This window comes from Cavia porcellus, unplaced genomic scaffold (genome assembly GCF_034190915.1).
Source record: "Cavia porcellus strain 051 isolate PalLab524CR breed Dunkin Hartley unplaced genomic scaffold, mCavPor4.1 scaffold_9, whole genome shotgun sequence".
NCBI classification, from domain to species: domain Eukaryota; kingdom Metazoa; phylum Chordata; class Mammalia; order Rodentia; family Caviidae; genus Cavia; species Cavia porcellus.
The window spans coordinates 33948503-33973481 of record NW_026947492.1 but is presented as its reverse complement, the minus strand read 5'-3'; the positions used below and the strand labels follow the sequence as shown (position 1 = coordinate 33973481).

The following is a 24979-nucleotide window of genomic DNA, read 5'->3' as shown; positions in this document are numbered from 1 at the left end:
ATGCTATTTCTTCCTTAAATTTATGTGAAGACATTTTTGAGCCTAGGTTTTTTTTAAAAAATACGCAGTATGTCAGTGTGTATTGTTTGAAAATTTTAGGAGAAATGGTGACCAGAATTTTCAACTTAAAATGGTGAATGTGTCTGATGTGAGATTCTTAAATTGTATCAGTGGTCAAAGATCAGTAGTATAAAAATTACTCCATTTCTCGTATGAAGATAGTATATTATATGTTCAAATAAAAAGAACTGACTACCCAGACTGTATGTTGTATGTAGTAGTGTTGAATGAGACAAGTATCAGATGCTTGTGGACTCATTCGATATAGACATACATCAGATCATTTTAATTAAGTTGTATTATAATTCTTGCTGTATTAAAGTAATACTAAGATGGAGTACTAAGGGTTGTTTTAATGAGTTTTCCTACTCAATATTTTATATATTCTTTCTAGTAACCACATAACTAAATTATTGATCGTGCTATCTTATTCTGACAATAGTTTTATCCAAGGAAAAAAATACCTTTCCTGCACATTTGTTAGAAAGTCAGAATATATCTGCAGTTGTTTTTGGAGATGAAGTCATGTATGTAATTTGAAAAAAAATAATGTACTGTCATTACCTTCTTTTCAGTTGCTTTGAAACTCTTAATTGGTACTTGATGTGTTTGACATGAAAATCTTATCCTGGTAGAAGCTAGACCTTATTGCTGTCAATTGCCTCATGACTGTATATCCCTTCCAGTCAAAATAATTTGATAGTCATGGTTTTTTGGTTTTAGCACCTTGTAGAATCAATAAGTACTGACGTACCACTCTGTTTACATAATTCACACCTCAAAAGTTAGGAACATCTGTTTTGAACTCAGTCTTTCTGTCACTCGGTTTCCCACCTTCCTTCAAAGCCAATTGGTATTAGTTTTCTTGATATTTATTCACTTCATACTTCTTGTAGCTTTTCCTTTTATTACTGCTTTTCATCCTCTAACAGTGATGACAAGAAGTTAAGTAACCATCATACTGATGGTGGATTTTTTAGGTTATATTTAGTCATATTATCAAAAACCTGCATGAAACATGCTTCCTAATAACTAAATCATCCCTCTTTTTAACTAGATTTTAAAGATGACTCTTTGTTTCATTTCAGCCATGAACCAGAGAATCAGTCAAAGTGCTCCAGTAAAACAGCCACCCCCCTTAGCCCCCCAGAGCCCACAGGGAGGTGTTATGGGTAGTAGCAACTCCAACCAACAACAGCAGATGCGTCTCCAACAACTGCAGATGGAGAAGGAAAGACTTCGGTTGAAACAGCAAGAGCTGCTTCGGCAGGTGAGGCCACAGGTTAGAAACCAGCCTTCTACTTTTGGGGGTTTATTTTCCTTTGTCTAGTTGCATAAATTTCTTTTAGCACTTATTAGTTAAAGAGGACTGTTGTTTTTCTGAAAGTAGAGTGACACAAGCATTCTGTCTGATTGATTGGCTATTGATCATGTGGGCTATCGCTTATAAAATCCATAGGTTAAAGAGCTGTTTTACTCAAGGTCATGGCAGTTGAACACAATTGAAGGAAGCAAGAATGCTGCTTCAAATGTACGTGAAATCGTATGTTTCTGAGTATCTTGCTAGTGGGGATATTCTAAAGCATCATTTGGGGGAAAAACACCTTTAAATACTATTTGTGTATGGGACGGATCTACCAGTATGATTTTTCTTCAGTAGCAAATATGTTTTAGTATTGCTGAATCTTAATTCTCAAAATATGAGTTATACCCAAATAATATGAGTTATACCCAAATTTAAGTGATGCCATCTTGAAATTACCTGCATGACTTGTGCAAGGTCCTGAGTTCAGACCCCAGCATGGTTAGCATGGTGAGCAGCGTTACTTCCTTATAAGTATTTATTCTTACAGGCAAGGGGAGTATCTTAAGAGTCAGTAAAGACCTTTTCTTTTAGAAAGTACTGTTCATTAGTCGTTATGTTAAATAAAAATAGATGATCTGTCATCTAAACATTTTTGTTTTATCTTGTTTCAGAATATTTAAGATAATGTTCAGACATTAAGGATGTGATCTTACATACTTCTCAATTTTTATATAAAAACATTTGAATAGATAATAGAAACAAACAGTAGTCAAAGTATACTGGAAGAAAATAAGATGTCCTTTTTCCTATTTACCTCATTTTTCCTCCCTAGAAATATTGTGGACAGACAAAAATAATGTGCATCTATACTATTTACCCCATTGAATCTTAATATAGTGAATATAGACATTTAAAAATTGTGCCGGGCGTGGTGGCATAAGCCTATAATCCTAGCACTTAAGAGGCTGAGGCAGGAGGATCGTTGCAAGTTTGAGACCAGCTTGGGCTACAAAGTGAGCTCAAGGCCATGCTGAACTGCATAGTGAGACCCTCTCCAAAAAGACAAAAAAAAATAAAACAAAACATAAAAATCAGTTGTACTCTACATTTGATGCATTTTTTAAGACTTTTTAAAAGTGTCATTTGAATGTACACAAAATCATTAATGTCTTTTAACTCTGATTTGGAATATGAACATTAAATACATTCATGGAATCTCAAACAGGCTCACCTTCAAATTGTTTGTGCACTGTCAGTGTAATTCTAGTGTGGGTGATGTCAGCTCTGGTGGAGGAGATGTGTGTTAGCCTGTGATGCCAGGATACATGAAAGAGAGGGTTCTTCATCTGAATAAAGAAGATGGAAAGTGGCAGCATAGTTATTACAGTTTATTGTACATCTGACTGACTTTCTAACAAATGAAGAGGAAAGGTATTTTTTACTTAGATAAAACTATTGTCAGAATAAGAAAGCACCATCAGTAATTTAGTTATGTGGCTACTAGAAAAAAATAAAGCATTTAAAAATATGTTTATACAGACCTGTTTTCATTGTTTGCCTTTCATTTTGTTGTGACTAAGTTGATTTAAGAAAATTCAGGACTCAATTTCAAAACTACCCAAATCAAGAAACCTTAAGAAGAAAAGTTATTTAATTGGCAACATTAAGGTCTTGATGTTTTTAAAGTGATTTAAAATTTGTTCTATACCATGGATCAGCTTGTTTAGTTTTCATTTGTTTGTTTTTGGTGGGCAAAATGCTGCTACTTGTAAAACTCTTCATTCTAAAGAATTTTTCTAAATCTTATTCTCATTCTTACTCTGGGTGATGGGTCCTGGACAGAATAGCTTCACTTTCTTTAAAGGTAACCTCTTTGTTTCTTCTTTATTGCCTATTGTGTTGTCTTTTATATTGAAGTGACAGGTCTGCTCTATTTCATACTAATCATCTAGTTTTAAGAATTTTTGCTTTTGTTTTTGTTTTAGCAGTCAATGTAATTTCAGTACACCTTAAATTGTTTGGCTTCCTCTGAACTTCTCCCCTTGACAGTATTTCTTATCAGTGAGACATCAAAATGTTACTTATTTCATCTAATACTTAGATGCAAAGAACCTACCTGACTGTTACCAAATTTTTAGTTCTATGCTGTCCTATCCTCACTGCTGAGGTTTCAGTTTTGTTACATGGTGACTCCATTGGCTTTTGTCTTCCTCAGTCTGCTGCTTCTTGGGTAGCTTGGGAATTCTGTGCTATGGTGATATGTCTGGATACAATTTGTAACTCAGCCTACATAGCCAAACCATGTGGCTTAAAGTAATTTTTATCCATCTTATTTTTTACTCTTAGGCAATGCGGAATATCAATCCCAGCACAGCAAATTCTCCAAAATGTCAGGTAGGCTCTTATGTGATGTTTTAGCATTTGGGAAAAAAAATACATTAGGAAAGCAAGAAACTTGTATTCCAAGATCCTGTCTTCACTGAAGATTAGCCAGAGTATAACTTTGAGTCATCTTTCTACCAAGACACTTAACATTACTCGTCCTATAGAATCTGCACTGTCTCCTCCCTTTCCACTCCTCCCAGAGTTTTTAGTATTCAGTTTGACAGTGTGGAGGTCTTTTTACTCCATATTTGAAGTGTCTCAACTGTACATCCTGTCAGTGTCAAAGTGTGTCTTAATTTTTATGTGTATAGTTTAACATTTTTAATGTTATAAAGAAATTAATAAATTGAACAGTAGCAAAAAGATAGTACAGATTATTTACTTGGGTAGACTAATTTTGGAAATCTTTCTCAGAGTCATGAGACTGAGGAAATTGTTTCTATTGGGCAATCCAAAAGAAGACTACCAAAACTCAGAAGAGGGAAAGTTCCACTTGGATGGTGTTTCAGGTTTCTTGATGGCATTTTTCTCAGATAAATACCAGAGAGCATGGGTTGTAAAGGCATTTGTTACAGATGGAAAGATTGTGGCCATTTTTCCTTTCTAACACAGATTCTCCTGTATGACTCATAAGAATTGCATTCTTAAAGATTTTTTTTTAAAAAAAACTATCTGTAGAGTCCAAAAGATACAAAAAAATAGGGAGCAAAGATTTCAAGAAATTGTTCTTTTCTTGGATAGCTAGATGTAATCATAGAGCACTTTATATTCTGTGTAGCTGTTTCCACTGTAAACTAAGTAAGAGCATTGCTTTATAATTGATCAGTGGAATTTGGCAGAATTCGATTTGTCCATTGGTACACCATGCTAATAAAGTTCAATGTAATCTTCAAAGATCAGTTTGCTTTGTAAGAAGCTTTTTTATGTGTCTTATGATTGCATCTGTTTCATCAAAAAACCATGTAAGGAAGTAACTCGAGTTATTTTCACTAAAGTAGAACATAGATATTGTAATGAGGGGTAGTAATACCCATTTGACTAAGAAGAGCAACATAATATTGGAGTTTAAGACATTTTTTCTTTGCTTTTTTTCTCAATTATATCTCAAAGGAGGCAATTATTAATGATAAATGAAAACTAATCTAGAAGCAGAAATTAATTCCAGTGAGATTTGAATTCAAGGTCCTGCAAGCCAAAGATAGAAGTTAAAATATCATCTTCATCCCATTCAGATCTTACACCTTAAATTTGCAGATAAATCTTTTTAGATTATCTAGCATTTGAAAATAATTGCTATCATTAAAACTATCACCAGGAAGTTTTTTTTAAAATAATAAAACTATAGAAAAGATGAAGCCAGAGTTGTGGCTTATTAGTAGAATGTGAATTCAGCATGTGCAAGGCCTTTGGTTCATTCCCTAGCCCAGCACCTCCCAAAGATGAAAAAGATGAAGCTTATAAGTAATAAAATTTTAACATAGTAAATTTGCAGATTTGTTAACTTAGAGTAAAAATCCTGTGCTTCTTGTTGTTGTTGTTGTTATTGTTTTGTTTTGCTTTACGTTGTTTGCAGTACCAAGGGCTTGTGCATGTGCTTTATTACCGAGCTAAATCCTTACACCCTCTTTATTAATTTTTGTAAAATTTTGAGGCCAGGTTTGCTAAGTTGCCTGTGCCAGGCTAAAATTTATGATCATCTTCCCTCAGCCTCCCATGGGATTATAGGTGTGCACCACCATACCAAGTGAGAGATAACATTTTTTAAAATTCATGTTGCGTATGGTGGAGGTTAAAATACCGATTTGTTGTGTAACTTTTATTTTGCTTTGTGGTGCTGGGGATTGAAGCCAGGGTTAGGACATGCTAGATAAGTGTTCTACCACTGACCTATATGCTCAGCAAGTTTTAATTGTCAACATACTCAGTTGATATGGTTGTGAAAATGCTGTTCAAAGTATGAACTTTCAATGTAATATTAAATTTGAAGTAGTTTGCGTTCATGGAATCTGGTGGTATTTAAAGAAGCTGTATGTGTTTTTCTTATTGTGTGTGTTTTCTATGGTATCTTAAGGTAGATTTCGTAGGATAGAAAAGTGTGACAACTTTCCCCAACCATCTTAAGTATCACGGCTGACATCCCTATAAGAAAAAACAGTAACAAAAGAAAAGCATAATAAATGTGATTAAAATTTTGTGATCTGGGAATCTTCAGAAATGAAAACTCAAACGTCCCCAGAAACGAAATTATTAAGCTGAGCTTTAAGCGTAATGAAAAATGGGCAGCGTGTAGAATCTGATTGGACAAAATAGTATGACCTAACGTTAGATGGTATGGAAACCCAGCAATACCTGACAGATTCATCTGGTTCTCAGGGTAGTATCTCCCCCCACCCCACTTCCCATGCCCCGCATATAGAGTGGGATCCCTTCTTTTGCTCTATAGAGCACCTCATTCGGAACTGAGTTCTTAAGATCTAACAGACAAGATAAAGATAGGTCAGAGAGAATTTCTTTGTAGCCACTTATAGAAAAGCAGGGTTTAGGTTAGAATTAATATTTCTAGATTTATGGTTTGTTTTTTGGGTAAGGGGTTCTATTTGTTATGGCTCACCATGAGGAAAAGGAATCCTCTTTGCTCTGCTCTACCTTTGTGGAGAAAGGGAAAGTAAGAAAAAGGTCAGGAGAGAGTGGGAGACTTGTTTCTAAAACCCTTAATGCTCTGCATGCCAAAGCAACATGCTTTAGGATGTTGTTTTCTGAGTCCTAGCAGTGTCAGGAAAGCGTTGATTGATTCATTCATTCACTCATTTATTCATTTATTGAAAACTTTAAATAGGATTTTCAAGGATAATCTTAAAACACCTTCCGGTCTAAAAGAACAAAATGTGTAAAGGCATAACTTGATATTTGAATACCAGGCACTGTTTTCCAAATTTTTGTTTTTTGAATCTTTCCAGGAGAAGTTTAGTACAGTTGAGTTAATAAGCAGCCACTTTTATCAAAGCTGTTATTTTATTTATAGACCTCATATATGGTGGAATGTGGGAACATACCAATTTCAAAATGATTTTGAATTAAAACTGTTAAATACTGTGGTAAGATTAATAAATTTGTTGTGGGATTGTGTAATCATTTATACCATATACAGTATGAATGAGATTCCTGAACAATCCTGAGATGCAACTTAAAAGTAAAACTGAAAAATAAAGAAAGCTTTAAACCTTGTGTGGTAGCACACCTGTAATCCCAGTATGCTAAGAAGCTGTGGGAGGAGGTTTACAAGTTCTAGTGCAGTGTAAGACAAAATAAAATTTAAAATAAATAAAATTTTTAAAAATTTTAAAGGATAAGGTGCTGGGGATTTAGCTTAGTGGCATAAGCGCCTGCTTGGCAAGCAGGCAGTCGTGAGTTTGATTCCTGGTACCGATAAAAAGGAAAAAGACAAAAAAAAAAAAAAAATTTTAAAGGATTGAGCATTTTAGTTTAGTGCAGATGGTTTAGTTCAATCCCCAGGACAAAGAGGAAAAATCCTAGACATTTAATGTATCTTCTTAGGTAAATGTGGAAATTCATTACTTTTTTTACAATGTGTTTATAGAATTTTGGGATTTGTTCTTATAAAAGCTTAAGATTTTAATTCATGATTTTTATATATCAAAAACAACTTCTGTTCTCAAAAGTAACTTTGAAACTATAAATATCTTTGTGACAGTGAACATTTCATGCTTAATTTCCTAGTCATGTCTTTTCTTACACATCCAAACTCTATAAATTGGAGAAACCTTTGGAGTGGGTTTAGGAACACATTTCCAGCCTGTTAGTTGGAGAGAAACTCCAATTCTTTGAAGGTTGAAGATAGTCACTCTTGAGTGTGAATGATTTTGCTTTCTTGTGTTGAAGAACAGTGTTTAATATTTAGTATTGCCTTCTACTGTACCAAAAGATCAGGTCTAACCTGTACAGCTTGGCTCGTGGTGTGTGTCAGTAGTCCTCTCTTAGTGATTCTCGGTAAGCAGCTCTCCCACTAGCAAGAACCTTTACTATCTCCCTTGACGCTTCCCAAATAAGGTTCTCCACTTTCTCTTGTAAGCCTAGATCAGAACTGCATCCCAAGTGTCCTCATCGTAAGTCTTGAAATTAGGCACAAAATAAAAATAGTACATATATCTAAGGCAGCCAATGGAATTCAATTTTAGATGGTCAAAGGTATGATACAAACTTGTTTTTCTTTCTGTGTAAATTGTTTCTCTCTTAATAGAAATTACTGTATCAGTATTTGACAGCTTCTGAATATTATGAAGTTGCCATTCTTAGGGGCACTAAAAAGTAGGTATTGTGGTCATTACTGACTGGTTTAATGAATGATTGAACTCAGTATTACTGTTGAGGATTTTGGGCTGCATCATTGTCCCTCAGTAGTGAAGAGATTCAGGTGTCAAATAGAGCAAAGTAGTGCTACTGTTCAGAGCTATGTAAAAACAACTGCCAAACATCATTTTCCCCTTGAATTTAGAGTTCGCAAAGAATTGGAGTTTTTTTTTCCTTTTTCTATTTAAACTGTGTTTCATTTTAGCTTATGCCAAAAAAGCTATTTTCAGAATCTTTTTAATACTTTTTTCAACATTCTCTCTCCCTTTTGAAGTCTTTATTTAAAATAAATCTAAACTCACTTGAGTATTTCTCCATGAATATATTTTATTTTTGATTGTTATGTTAAAAATTTTTTGTGTAAAATGAGACAGGGAAGATTAATCTTTATTCTTTGTGTATCCCAATAGGTTATTTTGTTTTATTAATTAAAATTTGCTTGTCCTTGTTATTTGACTGATGGTATAGTAACATTATTACTTTGAGAGATAATTATAAAAGTTCTAATTCCAGAAATCTTTAGGAACAGTGTTGACTCTCAATAATGCTGGAAACACCAAACTGCAATTCATGTTTTGAATGTTAGTTACTTTTCACAGTTCATCTGATTGTTTGAAATCTATACATGTATACTTTTTTCAATTAAAAAAATTTTTTTTTATCCTGAAGCGCAAGCTAATATGATAAATGACGTAAGAACACTAAGAAGCAGGGCCCAGGTGTATAGCTCAGTGGGAGTGTTTGCCTGGCATGCCTGAGGCTCTGGGTTCATTCTTCAGCACCAGAAATTCAAACAAGCATGTAGACTTTTAAGCATTAGCCAGATGTTTACATAACTTTATTAATTACAAAAACCTTGTTAATTTTTTGGTTGACATATGTTTGTGGTATATAGTGAATATATTCATTGTGAGGAGTTGTTGCATATACATATCACATTTAAATCCTTTTTATTTTGCCTCCCTTCCATTTTTCCCCATTCAGAGATCCCCTTCCCATTTCCACATAGCTGTCTTTCTGTTTTCTGTCATCTTGAAAGAAAGAACGCTGTCTTGAAAAATGTGGTATGGCAGGACCCTATCTTGAATAGCTGGAAGAAATCTCTATTCTCATATTTTTAGTACTGACATAAATTGTAAGACAAACTGTTGACAAGCTATATATTTCTGAAGTTATTCTCCATTTCTAAATTTGGCTTTCAAATTTTCTAAGATAATCTTCCTTAAATTGGTTATCATCTACTTCACTTGTGTGCCATGTATTATCCCTTGATAAATATAGATTCTCAAATAGCTTGATGTTTACTAAAAATAAAAATGTTTTTAAGGAAGTAGTTAAGGTTGACTTGACAGTCCCTTCCCCAGTTATTAATTCTTGTTAATATTTTCATATGCAATGAGCATACTTTGTTACATTGTGTTCTCTTTGAAAGACTTTTAAATTATAGTTGCTATGGGCCTGGGGATTTAGCTCAGCGGCATAAGGGCCTGCCTTGCAAGCACTCAGTCGTGAGTTCAATCCCTGGTATCAATAAAAAGGAAAAAGACAAAAAAAATATATATTTATAGTTGCTATGTAGAGAAGCTTTTTAAAATGTGGGAGGAAAATTATATCTCTGTGTGTAGAAAAACAGGCCAACTTTTTCTCCCCACCCCACTCCCCGTTTTTTGTTTTTTTGTTTTGTTTTGTTTTGTTTTTGCTACTGGGGATTTGAACTCATGACCTTGTGTTTTCCAAGCAGGGTCTTACTCAACTTAAGCTAAATCCTTGGCCCCTGTCTTCCATTTTTTGTTTTTGTTTTTGGTTTTGGTTTTTTAGGCAGGGTGTTACTATGTAGTGCAGACTATCCTCAAACTCACAGCAATCCTCCTGTCTCAGCCCCCCACCAGTGCTGGGATTATAGGTGTACCCCGTTATCCCCAGATCGTCCCTTTTTAGCTCATGTATGTCTTTGGAATTATTAGAGGATAAGAACAGTAGTAACCTCTTCTTCCTCGTTAAATGTACACTCACATCCATGTACGCTGAATTTGAAAACAATTGTACTAATCACCATTACTTTTCCGAATCTTAAGGATTACTGTATTAAGTCTCATAACTATTTCTAAGTCCATGTGTGCATTTTTTTTTTTTTTTTTTTGTCTTTTTCATTTTTATCGGTACCAGGGATTGAACTCATGACCGCACACTTGCAAGGCAGGTGCTTATGCCACTGAGCTAAATCCCCAGCCCCCATGTGTGCATTTTTGAAGCAAAAAATAAATAAATAAATATATATAGATATTTTGATCCTTTAGAAATTGTCCAAACAGTAAAAAACAAAGCAAAACAAAATTCCATAATTGGCTAACTGTTGTCTGTTTTAATTTGTTCAGAGTTTTGCGGTACTGGGATTGAACCAGGGCCTTTACACAGAGCTACATCATCTGTCTATTTTTGAGACAGAGTCTCAAAGTGTTCAGCTCGGTTGTCTAGGCTATGCTTGAATTTGCAATCTGCCTCAGCCTCTAGTTCTGGAATTACAAGTGTATGCCGCCACACCAAACTTGGGTAAATATTTAAGAAGGCAGATTTTAAACATGGAATGGTAATTTGGGGATGTATCCTACTTCAGATTTTACTTAGATTTTGAAGAAACAGTGGGAATGACATGAGAAATAATTTTTAAATGAATTCTCCTATAAACTGTCCTGTTTATAGTGAAGAACAGATGAATTGTCAGATTCCTTGTGAATAAGCTTTATAATTCATTGTATTCTTAGTCAAGTAATACAATGTGAAAGTGAGTTACTACATAAAGCTAAGAACTATACATATAAAATACTGAATGTTTTATAACAGTTTAGACCTTTTGCTGCTGATCTTAAAACATAGTTTTATCAAAATATTTTGTATGAATAAGAAAACCTATTTTGTAGTTGAGTATAGCTCAACTAGTATAGCTGTCTTAAACTTTAGGAGATAATTGGATTGTCTAAAACAAAACTGATTTTAGTTGAAATGTTTCATGTTTAAAATTACATGAAGTAACTCTAAGAAGTTTTTGGATTATTTTATCATTAACACAGTATCTAAAATTAGAATACTGATTTAAAAATACAAGTTTGTTAAACCGCTCTTTTCCCAAAGGTAGTTAGTATAGTTTGAAAGTCTTTCAAAAAATGGGGAAATAAGCAAGTTACAGGAAATACAGCCAAAACTTAATCATGCTTCTGTTCTGTATTTCAAAGGTCAGATGGTTCTTCTAGATTTGACTTTTTTTAAATAAAGTAAGTATTTTTAGGCTCATTTTCTTCTGTAATACAAAAACGTAGTGACTTTTCCCATTGAGTGTGTAAATCTTTGATAATCTGTGTCACATTTGGTAATCTTTAGCTTAGTGGTAGAGAGAACTTTCCTAGCATGTACAAAGCCCTAGATTTGATTCCCAGCATCCCTTGCCAAGACTTGAAAAGCCAGGTGCAGTGTGACACACACCTGCAGACCTAACTTTCCAAAGCTGAAGCAGGAGATTGAAAGTTCGAGGCCATCCTTGGCAACATAAGGAGACCCTGTCTTTTAAAAAACCAAACCAAAACAGAAAACATTAAGATAATATGTATTTTAGCTTCAGACAAAATTGATGCTTATCATTTAGAAAAATAATAAAGGGAAAGGGAATGGGTAATCAGAAGTTTGAAAACACTTTAACAGTAGTTCTAGGTTTTTAAATTCTTAGGGTATCGAAAAGAAATGAACACAGTTCTACACAAAACTGAAGTTTAGAAATAACTAAAATATCTTTTCAGCAAGTAATTAATCAATTGTATATTTTTATGGTACAAAGTGATATAAAGGAATGAACTATAACATGAAATAACATCAGAATAATTGCTAAGTAGAAAGGAACAAGCTATGTAATTCCATTTACAGAAAACTTTAATAATACAAAACACCATCTAATCTTTAGTGACAAAAAAACACAATTAGTTTTTAAGGACGGGAGCAGAGGGGATAAAAAGCAGGAGGAAAACATTTAAGAAATGATTATTGTAGTAGGAGTTTCAGAAGTGTACACATGTAATCAGTGTATAACATATGCAACTTTGTTACTCAAATCTTAGGAAAACTGTTAAGAAGTTGATGAGAGTGTGTAAGCAATGATGTGTTTATTATAGTCATGAGATGTTTCAAATGTCAGCTGAACATTAATGCCTTGAGTGTGATATCTATAATATTTTATCATCAGATTTGTTGCTAATACCTATCACCACCAACAAAGGAGCAATTTTTTTTTATTCTCTCAAATCCAGTCTGTATGAATCTTTGGTCAAGATGTTTCTTTTTTCTCTTCTCTTTTCTTTCTTTCTTTCTTTCTTTTTTTTTTTTTTTGCATTTTAAAAAATTTTAAAGAGAATAAAACCAAGGAAAATAAAATTAATCAAGATAAACTAGTATAAGTGATACAGGACTTCAAAACCTTATGCAATCAGCAACAGTTAGCCATAATGCCTCTTGTTGTCCTCAAAATAGCTGCAGAAATCTTTAGACATAGTAAAAATTGAACAGAACAGTATAGAACAGAAACAGTAAAAACAAAACAATCAATGCAATAAAGGACTTCAAAACAAGCCAATAGTAAATCCAAAATGACTACCATGATATGTCTTGCTATCTTTTAAGTAGCTTTTCATGCCATCAGATTTAACATGAATAAAACCTAGCTCAAAAAAGATTTCGAGGCCGGGATCACTTCCTGGTAAAGCCTAGGCCCTGCTGCTGTCTGCAAATGGCACTGACTCACAGAGAGAGGCGTGGATGTGGCTGTCCTGTACATGTGCTGGTTTCCAAGTGGAGATCACCTCCTGGTGAGGCCTAGTTCTCTCCCCTACTGGTGGAGATGTTTCTATAGTCCTGCTGGAGCTTGAGTATCTCCTTAGTTAACTTGGAATAGTTTGCCTTCTTATTCACACTCTTAAGTTGCTTTTCTTCTGTGAATTGGAATAGGTGGTTCTGCAGTATCTCTTGACAGTGTATGTTTAGTAGTTAAATCAAGCAAAAAGTAAAGATTAAAACTGGGTGCACTTGCACACACCTGTATCCTAGCTACTCAAGAGGCTGAGATGAGAGCACTATGTTTAAGGCCAGCATAGACAACAAAGTGAGACTATCCCCCTGCCTCAAAAAAAAGCTTTAAACAAGTATAGTGCCAAAATTAAGGTAGCAAAAACAGAGTTTAACTATAGTCAGTTCACTTAAGTCAGTAATGATTTATAGGTTAGTAAATGTACTTGCTTTGTTCTAAAGTCATTTCTCATAACTTTGTAAGATGAAAATGGAAATGCTCAAAAGTAGAGAATAGAGAAAAGGATAGCATCTCTGCAAGCACTAAGAAAGTAAATTGTTCTTAAATTTACTGTCTGAGACCAGAAAAAGTTACAAAGATGAGTGTGGATGAAGATACCTTTGAAGGGAGCAGGAAGAGGTGGCAGGGACTGTCAGGGTTACAGATTGTACATAAAGATCTCTGTCCTTAGTTTAACATGGGTAGGAAATGGGAATAAATTTGACTTAGGAGCTCCACTGAGCCATCTTTGGATTATTGGACCTTAATGACATGAGAAGAACCATCATTCCAAAAGTCAGTGAGTTCTCCTCAGGGCCCCACCCAATGCCAAAGACCATTAATTTGTAATGATTCCACTCTGAATAGTTGTATGCTCTCCATCACCCCAAATTTCTCAGCAGTCTCAGTATCAAAATGAGGCAGGCACATTTTAGCATTAATTCAGGTTGCAGTTTGATGGGGCTGAGATAGAATTATATGGTATGTATATCAGGAATCTGAAAGATACGGTATGTGTTTCAGATGATCAATTATGAGTTCAGTTTTGTAGAGAAGGAAAAAGAAAAAGAGAAAAGAAATAAGGAAAAGAAAAGAAATCAGAGGCAAACTAAAAGAATAAAATAGTAAAGAGAAGAGTCTGGGAGCTTCTGAGTTTGGAAGGTTAACTAGAAAAGAGTCATAAAGGAAGTAGAAAACAAAGTCATGAAATTTGTGGGAGAGAATTTCTGAGCCCGTTGGTAGGATGTGACTGAAGAAGTTAATAATTAAAATGTATTAATGAAGTGGTCAACATCATTACTGTTTGATATTCAGCAATTTCAGCTTTGGTTTATGACGAGTTTGTACTTGGTGTTGACAGTTCTGAGAAGATAGATGCTGTTCATGAAAATGAGACATGATTGGCCTGAACATGATTTAAGATTTTACAGTTAGTTTGGTTTCAAGTAATAAGATCTTGGCAACTGTATATATAGAGTGATGGAGATAGATGTAAATGGAGACCTTTGGAGTCTAGAAGGTATACCAAACCGTGTTTGGAGGCGTAACACATACACGTATGTTCAATGACAGGAGGCCCTGGTCCAAGTTCCAGAATTCTCTCATATGTAAGATGCAATAACTTAAGAAAAGCACTTTACTTTGTTAGGGCAAGGGGACTGTGGAACCATTCTTAGAATTTCAAGCTTTTAAAAATATATAGAGAGAATAAAATATATAACATTTTGGAGAAAAGGAATGTTATTGGTACCTTTTTCAGAATACTAAATAAAAAATTTTGACATGTACTTCTTAATCAGTGTATGAATGACATTATCTGAAAGCATGTCTTAACTAATGGTGCAATCACAGTGAATATGTATGGTGTTTTAAGGTATTTGCACCATCTACATTCTGTTCTATTGATGAAAATTCAGGTAAAATTTAACAAAGTTAAATTCTTAACTTTTTTCCCTCATCCAAATTCACAGACCTTTGAATTCTCTCATTCCAGTGAAGAAATCCTATTTTTAAGAGGTGGAATGTCCAGAAGAACATAAATCTGAACAAAAATAGCAGGTTTTGCGTGAGAGACATTGAATTTTTGGAATGGCAGGAAAGAGCTAGGAGGTTATCTCCACACTGGGATGCTGTGGTGAACGTGGTAGTGAGTCAGGTGGAGATGGTGAGACTGTACAGCAGGGAGCAGTCCTGGCTTAGGACAGGGAAGTGTGCCGGGCCAGTGTGCTTTGTGATTTTTTTTAAAAGGCTGATTTGAGATCAAACCAAAAAAGTGTAGGGAGAAGAAACTGATAGGCACAGTGAAAATTCTTACCAGAGTAGTGAGCAATAAACAGATGAAAAGTAAAGAATAAGGACACAGTAGTAGTAAAGGTGTTAGGGTTTTCCAGAGTGATAGGAACCATTGTAGAGGCTCTGGCTGAATGCACACTGAGGAACATCATCAAAGTAGCAGGAAAATCATCAAAGTAGCAGCCCCATAACTTACTCACATTTCTAGGTAGAAATCTCCCGAGCAATTGTTGGGTACCCTTGAAACATTTTAAACATGATTATGGTGAAGGAACTTTGGGTTCATATTTTTACTTCTGGTCCCCCTTTTTTTCCTCTTTTGTCCCTGCTAGATGATAAAACATACTGTGTTCAACTCAAGATACAAAAACCTGAAATTGAAGTGAGACACTTGATAACAAAGTACAACACAGTTTTGGGGATGGAGGGAAAGGTTGGTGTCTTACAGTAAATTATCAAGACTATACTTGCCATTTTATTCCAAGAGAGAACTTAGGACTATATGACAGAGTAAGGAAAATAACAAAGTAAAACTAGCAAAATATGTATATTTTTGGCTTAATAAACTACACAGACTTCCAATTAATATAATTTTCAGTTACTTGAAATCTATAGAAGAAGGCAGGTGTGATGATGCATACCTGTAATCTCAGCACTTGGGAGACTGAGGCAAGAAGGTCATTGCAAGTTCGAGACCAGCCTAGACTACAAAGTGAGGTCAAGGCCAGCCTGAACTGCATAGCGAGACCCTGTCTCAAAAAGAAGAATTTGATTCTGATTGGGAGATGTATTAACTTTAAAGTAAATGTTAATGCTTAAACTAAATGTTAATACTTAAACTTTGTATTTACTTAACTCTAATGTGCATTTTATTTTTTAAATCTGACGATAAATTTGTTAATTCATAGATTGATTCACTTTGTATTTGTTGTTTATTTAAGGAATTAGCGCTCCGTAGCCAGTTGCCCACCCTGGAGCAGGATAGTGGGACTCAAAATCCAGTGTCTTCTCCCGGCATGTCTCAGGAATTACGAACAATGACGACCAATAGTTCAGATCCCTTTCTTAACAGGTGGGTGAGAATGCTACTGACCAATATCTCAAAAAGTTCATGGCTGTGAGATTATTCTTCTCAATAGTTTGTCATAGGCTGTTTTGAATATTTGTATGATTCAGAAACCATAGCTCTAAATGAATCTCTCCATAAATACGACATGCATATGTAAACATCATATTGTTTCACTAGTGCAAGAAGCTGAAAGTAACAATGTGTGTATATTATTAAAAAAGATATCGGGTTTCTCTGAGCTCAGTGAAGAAAAAGGTTGTGCTGGTATTGTTGGGACAAAAGCAGATGGCTTGTGGTCTGGGTGAATGATTTGGGGATGATAATGCTAAATGTATGTATTGTTGTTGCCCCCTGATTTGATGTGTTTGGAAACTTAGTTTTCTTTTCTTTTCTTTTCTTTTCTTTTCTTTTCTTTTCTTTTCTTTTCTTTTCTTTTCTTTCTTTCTTTCCCTTTTTTCATTCTTTGCTTCTTTTCTTTTCTTCATTCCTCCTCCTTTTTCTCTTCTTCTTGAAATAAAATAGATTTGGGGTCAAAAAAACTAGAATGTCTCCATAAATGGCAAGTACAATAAAAGTTGAGAATTAAAAGCCATCTCTTATAAGAGAAAATGAGTTATTTAGACTTGCAGAGGGGGTACTTATTTGGTCACAACGTATTTGCTTCTGCCTGTACTGTTGACTAACTGTTACTTAAAATCAATCGTGAAAACATGTGAAAAACTTTTTGTTAAAGCAAATAAACTGTATCGTAAGCCTTATTATTTCATTTTAAAATCATTGGCATAAATTTTCCACATAACCATTCAGCATAAGAGGCCTGACTATAAGGCCTCATGTTTTCTTATGGGCTGTAGTTCAGGGAGATGAAATACAAAGTTGTGCCTTTTTCATAAATTCATCAAAATTATTGGCAGTATTTGAAAATAACATAGCTTAGGATGCTTCTTAGTAAGTTATCACAGTTGGGTTTCATACAGACTACATGTAAACTGCTATGTTGACAATTGTAGTCTGAAATACAGTATTTATGGCTTTGAAAGCCATCTAATACTGATTAAAATTCACTCTTCTAGGTTATAAAATATCCATTCAAAATATGGAATACTTTGTGGTTTTGATCCCCCCCCCCGCCACCGCTTAACCAATTTCTAAGCAACATATTTTTTAGAGCATACTTTGATTTAGAAAGGCTATTGTGTCACCTTTTTATTTCTTTCCAGTTAAACTAAAACTTAATGATTCTAAGAAAAACAAATATTTTATCCTGTTAAAAATATTTAGAACAATGGAATGTGTGTCCTATTGGTCTCCCAGTCTTGTACTGGTGCCCTACTTCGAATGTTTATTTTGAAAGTCTTCCCAAATATATTTTAAGTTTGTATTTAATCTTCTGACAGACATGTGCACACAATACTTAAAAGTTTGGCCTACAACTGAGAGTATTTATATAAACTTGTAATTCTGAAGGTAACTGTAGCTTATAAGGAACAACCATGGGTGTGAAACTTTGTTTTGTTTTGTTTTCCCTTCTCAAGGAACATTTCAAATCAGGGTAAACCCTTTTTAATGAAGGCCTGTGTGGATTCAGGATGAAGTTAAACTTTTTAAAATAGGCTAAGTATCCTTTTGCCAATCGTTTGTGCAAATTCTTTATTAAAACTTTTAACAAGAGCTGAACTAGTTAGGCTTTTTTGGGTAAGATCAGAGTGTAGCAAATAGTCAATTTACTGTTTGGAGGAGCAGCTTGTGCAGTTAATTTCTGTTAGTACTCCCAGTTTCTAAAGCATACATGTAACTGTGGCATATTTTTTGCTTAAAAAGTACTCTTGATAATTTCTTTTTGACTTAACCAGTTGACTTACACTTACTCCTTAGGTTATGAGCATTTTTGTTCCCCTAACTTCGCAGGGAATTAACTCTTTATCGATGCAATGTTCCTTTACTTCCCTCTGTTCTGAGACCCTTCAAGATCAGCTCAGATTCCCCTTCTATGAAACCTTTCCCTTTTACACATATAATTCCTGCAGACCTGTATATAACTTATTGGTGTATTTGTTCACTTTCCTCACCAGAGTTGTGAGCTTCTTTAAAAGTACCATTTGTAGTTTGTTGTTGTTGGCCTCTGTGATCAAGTAGCAGATACTCTGAATGCTTGCTGAGTGAGTGGGCCCTGCAGGAGCTGTAGGTATCTGGAGGGAATAATTCCTAGGCAGGAAAATGGTACTGTAAATGCTCCTCAGGAATGTCCTGTGAATCTCCTGTGGACCAAACTCTGCACAACTGTACATTCAGCTTCTCTGTAATGAACTTAGATGTCTAATGTGTGTTCTGTGCTGGAAAGCAGTGAGCAGAGAGAGATGATTTGGTCAAGGCCTGCTTTCCAGCTCAGGACACTTGAAAATAGAAACAAACCACTTCCTGAGGCATTTAATGCATGGCTGTGTGATGTACACATGGTCTCTGACACAAGTTTGTGCTTTCTTGGATGTATATAAACCTTTTGAATCTTGCCTAAATCTGGCAGAAGCTTATGGTAAACTCATGTTACATATGCAGTGAAGGGCATGGGAAGACAAGGCAAATGCATTGAACAATTCACAAAGGAAAACTGGAACACTCAACTTTTAATCTGGAACAATTAAAGCTTGTTTTTAAAGCTTATGTTTGTTGTTGTCCTTAAACTTTTGTTATAAGTTTAACAGTTGCTTAAACATCTGTGATATAGGGAAAGTTAAAGTTCAGTCAGAAACCATTAAGAAAAATAATTGCCCAAGATTTTTGTAAAATTCAGTTTTATACTCAATGTCAGCTAATGTCTTTGTACTTTGAGGAAGGTATTTTATTTGTGAAGTACTGTTCTCAGGATATTTATTGCAGCTATATTTAAATCTGGGATTTTACTTAGCCTAAAGCAGAAATCTGGATTGGTTTATGTTTTTCTTTTTACAAAGTGTCTGGTTTTGTCGATCTTTCCTACAAATGGAACTGTATGGCTGAGGATTCTGGGTTCTCATCCCCACAGCAACAGAAGCAAGGAAATCAAGCTGCAGGCATTCTTATCTCAGTGGCAGTGACTCATCTGTTTTGGCCCAGTCCAAAAAGAAATTCTGGTTCTTTATTTTGGGTTGGTTCTTCTTTGGCTTAAGTTCTCTGTACAAAAGCTAGGAATTACAATAAGAATCTGGTACAGGCCTGTCTGACTGCCCATCAGGAACTTAGGTTTGACCTCTGCCAGGGCTACCATCATCTGGGCAGTGAGACATTGGAATCAACAAGGTATAAGTGGAGCTTGTTAAACCCCATACTACTGCTCATTCTTACCCCACCCACCGATGATATCCAGAGAGAGTACCTGTGCAGACAACTTCTTGTCAACTGGGGAAACTAACTGGATTTGTCATTTTTCTGTCACTGCCACAAAATAAAAAACCTTGGAGTGCTCTTGGCCCCTTAGAGCTGCCAGCTTGAAGTAGGATTAACTTGTCTATTTTATTTCATAGTTCAGGGCTGTGTAGAGCCCAGAAGGAGAATACTTGTTTTAGGCAATGCAGGCTAAGAATTTTACTAATCCTTTTAAAGAATCTTAATACTCAGCAGATACTTATTTTTCCTTGAATTGATTTAAATTTTTTAGCATTTTTTTTATTATTGAAGTCTTTATTGTTCATTTTTAATTTTAGTTTTTATCAGTATGAGTTTGCAGTACCTAATGATTACATTCGTTATGGGGAGTTGTTGCATATGCATTGCACATCTTTTTATAACCCTTCCCTCCCCACTCCAGCACTGGTCTTTAACTTTTGTTGCGGTTATTGTTGTTGTAGTGGCACCTATCACTCTCGAGATGAAAGTACAGACAGTGGGCTAAGCATGAGCAGTTACAGTGTTCCTCGGACTCCAGATGACTTCCTAAACAGTGTCGATGAAATGGATACAGGTTAGTATTTTTAATTCCTCTTAGAAACCTGACATTCAGTCACATATTACCACCAACATATTGGAAGCAAAGGTTAATCAGAAGAAAACGATTTGAAATTATGTAAACTTCAGTACAAATTGAAACTTCTTTGTTTTCTATATAGTGATTTGTAATTTAAGTCTTTTCCTAGTTTTTACATATCATGGGTTAGTTATGTTCTATTTGGATAAAACTGATAACATTTTAACATGTGAATTGGCAAGATAATTGAGTTCTTTATCTCCTTTTTTCATTGTAGGTTCATGTTCTTAACTTTCATTTGTATTCTTAATTTCCATGTGAGACATTGTCTGCCCCATTCTTTTCTTCTAAGGATTTTTGGTTAAATTTAGGTGTTACAAGGCTCAGGAAACTGGTGGGAAAGGCTTGGTGATGATCCCCTGGGTTTGACAACTGTCCACATAGAAATTGGCAGGCAACTTTTTGGCTATCTAGGTCTATAGCTGACGACTTGTCTTCTGAAAATGGTTGACAAGTCTTTTGTCTCTGTGCTTATCCAGCTCGTGACAGTGATACTTCCACTGTTCCTCTGTTCACTGAGAATTTAAATCATTCTTAGAAGACACTTCAACTTATCTTTACTCCTCACATCTTTGTTTCTTCCCCAAATCCTTACTAAAATGTTCTCCAAACCCTTATTAAAAAGTTAGTTTTTCTGAACACATATTCTCTTGTTCTGAGAAATGTTAATATAGTATACAAAAAGATTCTGTAGCCAGTTTTGGAAATCTAGAAACAAGGTTAGATAGATTTATTCAAGGATTTCTAGCCAGCTTGTTTTGTTATTGTAAATGCGAAGCTCTGTGATTAGAATATTTTATTTTAGTGTTCTCTGAAGTATATATAAGAGAAAAGTCTATACCATTTATGAAACATGTAATGTTATTGTGGTAGTATATATTTGCAAGTCAATAGTGTAGTGTTACTGTTGTATGAGGCTCATTTTTCCCCTGCTGCATATGCTTTTTTGAGAAATTTTTTTTCCACAACTCACTTCATTGCCTCACACAATAAGCAGGCTGTACATTGAATATCTAAGCAGTGTTAAAGTAAATTTAACATTGTTGTTTGATTATCTGTGCATTGTTTTCTAAAACAGGTTCTGAGTATCAGTCCATATGAGTCAGGGATGCTTTCTTTATCTTTCCATGTCTGTATGCTCATATGATGCTGCTCTGATGTTAGGTTTTCAAAAAATTACCTTGTCCTCTATCTGTCCCAAATAGGTGATACTATCAACCAAAGCACTCTGCCCTCACAGCAGAACCGATTCCCAGACTACCTTGAAGCCATTCCTGGAACCAATGTGGACCTTGGAACACTGGAAGGAGATGGAATGAACATAGAAGGAGAGGAGCTGATGCCCAGTCTGCAAGAAGCTTTGAGTTCTGACATCCTTAATGACATGGAGTCTGTTTTGGCTGCCACCAAGCTAGATAAAGAAAGCTTTCTTACATGGTTATAGACCCCTCAGGTAGACTGAATCTAAATCTGTGAAGGATCTAAGGAGATAAGACATGTATACCTGAAATTTCCAAATAAGCCCGTAAAATTTTTCTGGCTAATACAGAAAAAGATGAACAAACGTCCAGCAAGATTCTCTCATCCATTATTTTGCTCTTCCTTGTCCATTGCTGCTGTTAATATATTGCTGACCTCTTTCACAGTTGGCCCTAAAGAATCAAAAAGATGTTTTTTTGTTTCTTTTGCTACTATAACTACTGTTTGTTTTGGAGGCTGGGGGAAATGAGCCTGTTTGGATGATGGATGTCATTCCTTTTGCCCAATTAGATGTTCGCTGTTCATTGTACGCTATTCAGAATGCTTCATGTCACAACATTTTGTTTGTTCAAGTAGCTGTTTCTTCAGCTGCCTTTGGCTAGTGGCAGACGTGCCTTCTGGTCTGACAAGCCAAAAATGTTGTATCTGGTATTTTCATACTTAATGCTAATTTGAAGAGATAGCTTAAACCAAGGCTGAAGACTGTTTTATTTCAGTAGGTTTTTGTTTTGTTTTGTTTTTGTTTTTGTTTTTGTTTTTCTTATTACTATCATTAGTCACATAGTGACCTTGATTTTATTTTAGGAACTTATAAGGCATGAGTCAATTTCCATAGAAATATATTAATTATTGCCACATACTCTAGTATAGGTTTGGGTGGACATTTTTGTGGGTGTTTTATTTTTTTGTTTGATTTCTTTTGGGGAGTGTTTTAATTTTTTTTTTCCAGAACCTAGGCAAATTATTATATTAGTGAATCTGTTTATAGTTGTAGCTTGAGGAAGTTATTGTAGTTCAGTAAAACCTATATTTCCTGATTTTTGCCATCTTATTTAAATCTTGATTACCTGCTTTTTCTATATATTCACACACACTTATAATGTTTATAATAGTGTGATAGCAGAATGTATCTTTTTTAGGCTTCCCTACTTTCCAATTTATTTTTTAAGTGGTAGCTTTGAAAGTATCCATTTAGAATACATGGCTAGTAGTTTATATTTCACAAGTAGTTTAATACTGGTTGGGGAAATCTACAGATGTTTGAGGTAGTTTAGTATTCTAGAAAAGGTATTACTATGGATAGTGTCTAGAAGAGTACTTGACACTCTCTGGACCCATGATAAATATTATCTGATGAATTGAAAAGGAGCAAACAAGAAATGGCTTAATCTCCCCTTAGACTCATTTGAATTGATAGAAATACTGAGCAGTTTTATAATGTACATGGCAGAAGTAAGCTTTATAGTGGTTCTCCTTCTATTGGCTCTGAAAGTTTTACCTTAGTTTTGGAAGTAAATTCTAAGCTTTAGTTCTGATTTGTAATGAACACAATAAATACTAGTAGGTTGAGATGAGACTTTATAAGACTTGCTCCTACTTTTGTATGCTAAAAATTGACCCTAGGTAGCATGTAGAATACTGTAAGATCATGAGTTAGCTGGTGAAGCAATCAGATTCATAAATGTATATTGGTAGCTGAATTTAGCAAAGATAGAGATAATCATGATTATACCTTTATTTTTACAGGAAGAGATATAACTAGAGTATGTGTCTACAGAAGTAATAATGGCTTCCAAAGAGTATTTTTTAAAAGGAACAAAATGAGTATGAATTAACTCTTCAATATAAGCTATGAAGTAGTAGTTGGTTGTGAATTATAGTGGCACCAGCTAGCCCCTCTATGATTTAAAGGTCTTTCCGTGCTTCTAAAATAAGCCCTTATTTTCAAGGGTTTGTAACAGACAAATTCTCTTTTCCTGGCTAAAGCTGCTATGAAAAGCCTCAGCTTGGGAAGATAGGGTTTTTGGGATTTGGGTGGGTTTTTTTTTTTTTTTTCCAGTTATAAAATCTAATTATTTTGACTTCAGTTTGGAAGAGTACAAAAGTGGAAGAAAGAAGTTTTATTTTAAATACTTACAGTGCTCAAAAATAATGCAATCACTGTATTGTATATAATGATTCATAAGTTCATCATTCATCCTAATTGACTCTACAGAATTTGTTTTAAAAACAGCAAAAAGATTTTCTCTTAAATTAAGTCTAGGGGGATATGGCCACTGTGCAGATGTATTGAGTTTTAGAACAATAATGAAATTCTGCGTAGAATACAAAATTGAGCACATGAGTGATACAGAATGTTGTGATGGTTGTTAATGTGCAGAAGATCAAAGCTACTTAAGAGTGTCTACAGTTTGCCAGTAAGATACAAATTAAGATCGCATCTTATATATCCAGCAGAGTAGCTTTAGTTTAACAGGAGGGTGGGAAGGTGGGTGTGGGTTGTGCAGAGTTAATGGGACCTTGATAGAAAACTATAAACATCTGTCTCCTTAGTAAATACTTGTCTTGCATCTTGCTGTCATTAAAGGCAGTTGTTCCTAAAATTTCAGTCACTTAAACACACCCATTAAGCAAAGAATATATTATCTTCATTACCCATGGACTTATTGCTCAATTTATACCTCAGTGTTGTAGCAGCACTCTGTTCCTGACACAGTGCTTTGATCTTGTAATGTCCTTTGTACTGACCTGAAAGAGACCTAAAAGTCCTTTCTCCTTTTGAGTTTGAATCACAGCCTTAATGTGGTCTTTCTTGCTTTATGTCCTTTTTCCTAATGTAAAAGTGTTTTAATGCTTCTTGGTTGTATTGGGTAGCATGGGGATAAGATTTTAACTGGTTATTCTTGAATTGCTTTTACAATAAACCAATTTTATAATCTTTAAATTTATCAGCTTTTTACATTTGTGTTCTTTGCAGTTAGGGCTTCTTAAATCTAGTTATGATTAATGGGGAGTACATTGATTTGAAGTTTCAGATCTCCCAAAGCACTATTTGTTGTAATAACTTGTTTTCATATTGCCTTAAAAAACAAAGTAAGAAAGTGACTGTAATAGAAATAATATTGCTGTTTTAAGATCTCATGTTAAATAGATGTATTCTCTATGGAGCATGACACTGAAAAATAATAGTAATTTTGTAAGTCAGAATTCATACCAATCAGTGTTGAAACTTATACAAAAACAAAAGGCAGTATCCAATGATTAACAATTTCGTAGCTTTCATACATGAGAAACGAATACTCAGATGAACTTTATCTTTGCAAGCATGTTTTTATAAGAATTGTAAGTGTGCCTGTCTTAACAGTTATTTCCTGTATCTTGAAAAAGTATTCTCCACAATTTAAATGTTTTATA

The 24979-nt window shown here is 34.6% G+C and overlaps 1 protein-coding gene across 12 annotated transcripts in view; it reads left to right on the top strand.

Annotated features, from left to right (window-relative positions):
• The window catches only part of Yap1 (Yes1 associated transcriptional regulator), a 117463-nt gene extending 92950 nt beyond the window's left edge, over positions 1–24513 (top strand). For 3 of the 12 annotated variants that reach the window (XM_063256176.1, XM_063256170.1, XM_063256169.1), the window contains 5 exons: positions 1149–1330; positions 3713–3760; positions 16178–16308; positions 20130–20242; positions 21511–24513. In XM_063256176.1, coding sequence (XP_063112246.1) covers positions 1149–1330; positions 3713–3760; positions 16178–16308; positions 20130–20242; positions 21511–21749 — 713 coding nt within the window. In that variant the 3' untranslated portion in view covers positions 21750–24513. Of the gene's footprint in view, positions 1–1148; positions 1343–3712; positions 3761–16177; positions 16309–20129; positions 20243–21510 lie in introns of all 12 variants that reach the window. The other 9 variants (XM_063256175.1, XM_063256168.1, XM_063256167.1 and 6 more) reach the window with 3 other exon arrangements.
• Positions 24514–24979: the final 466 nt, after the last annotated feature.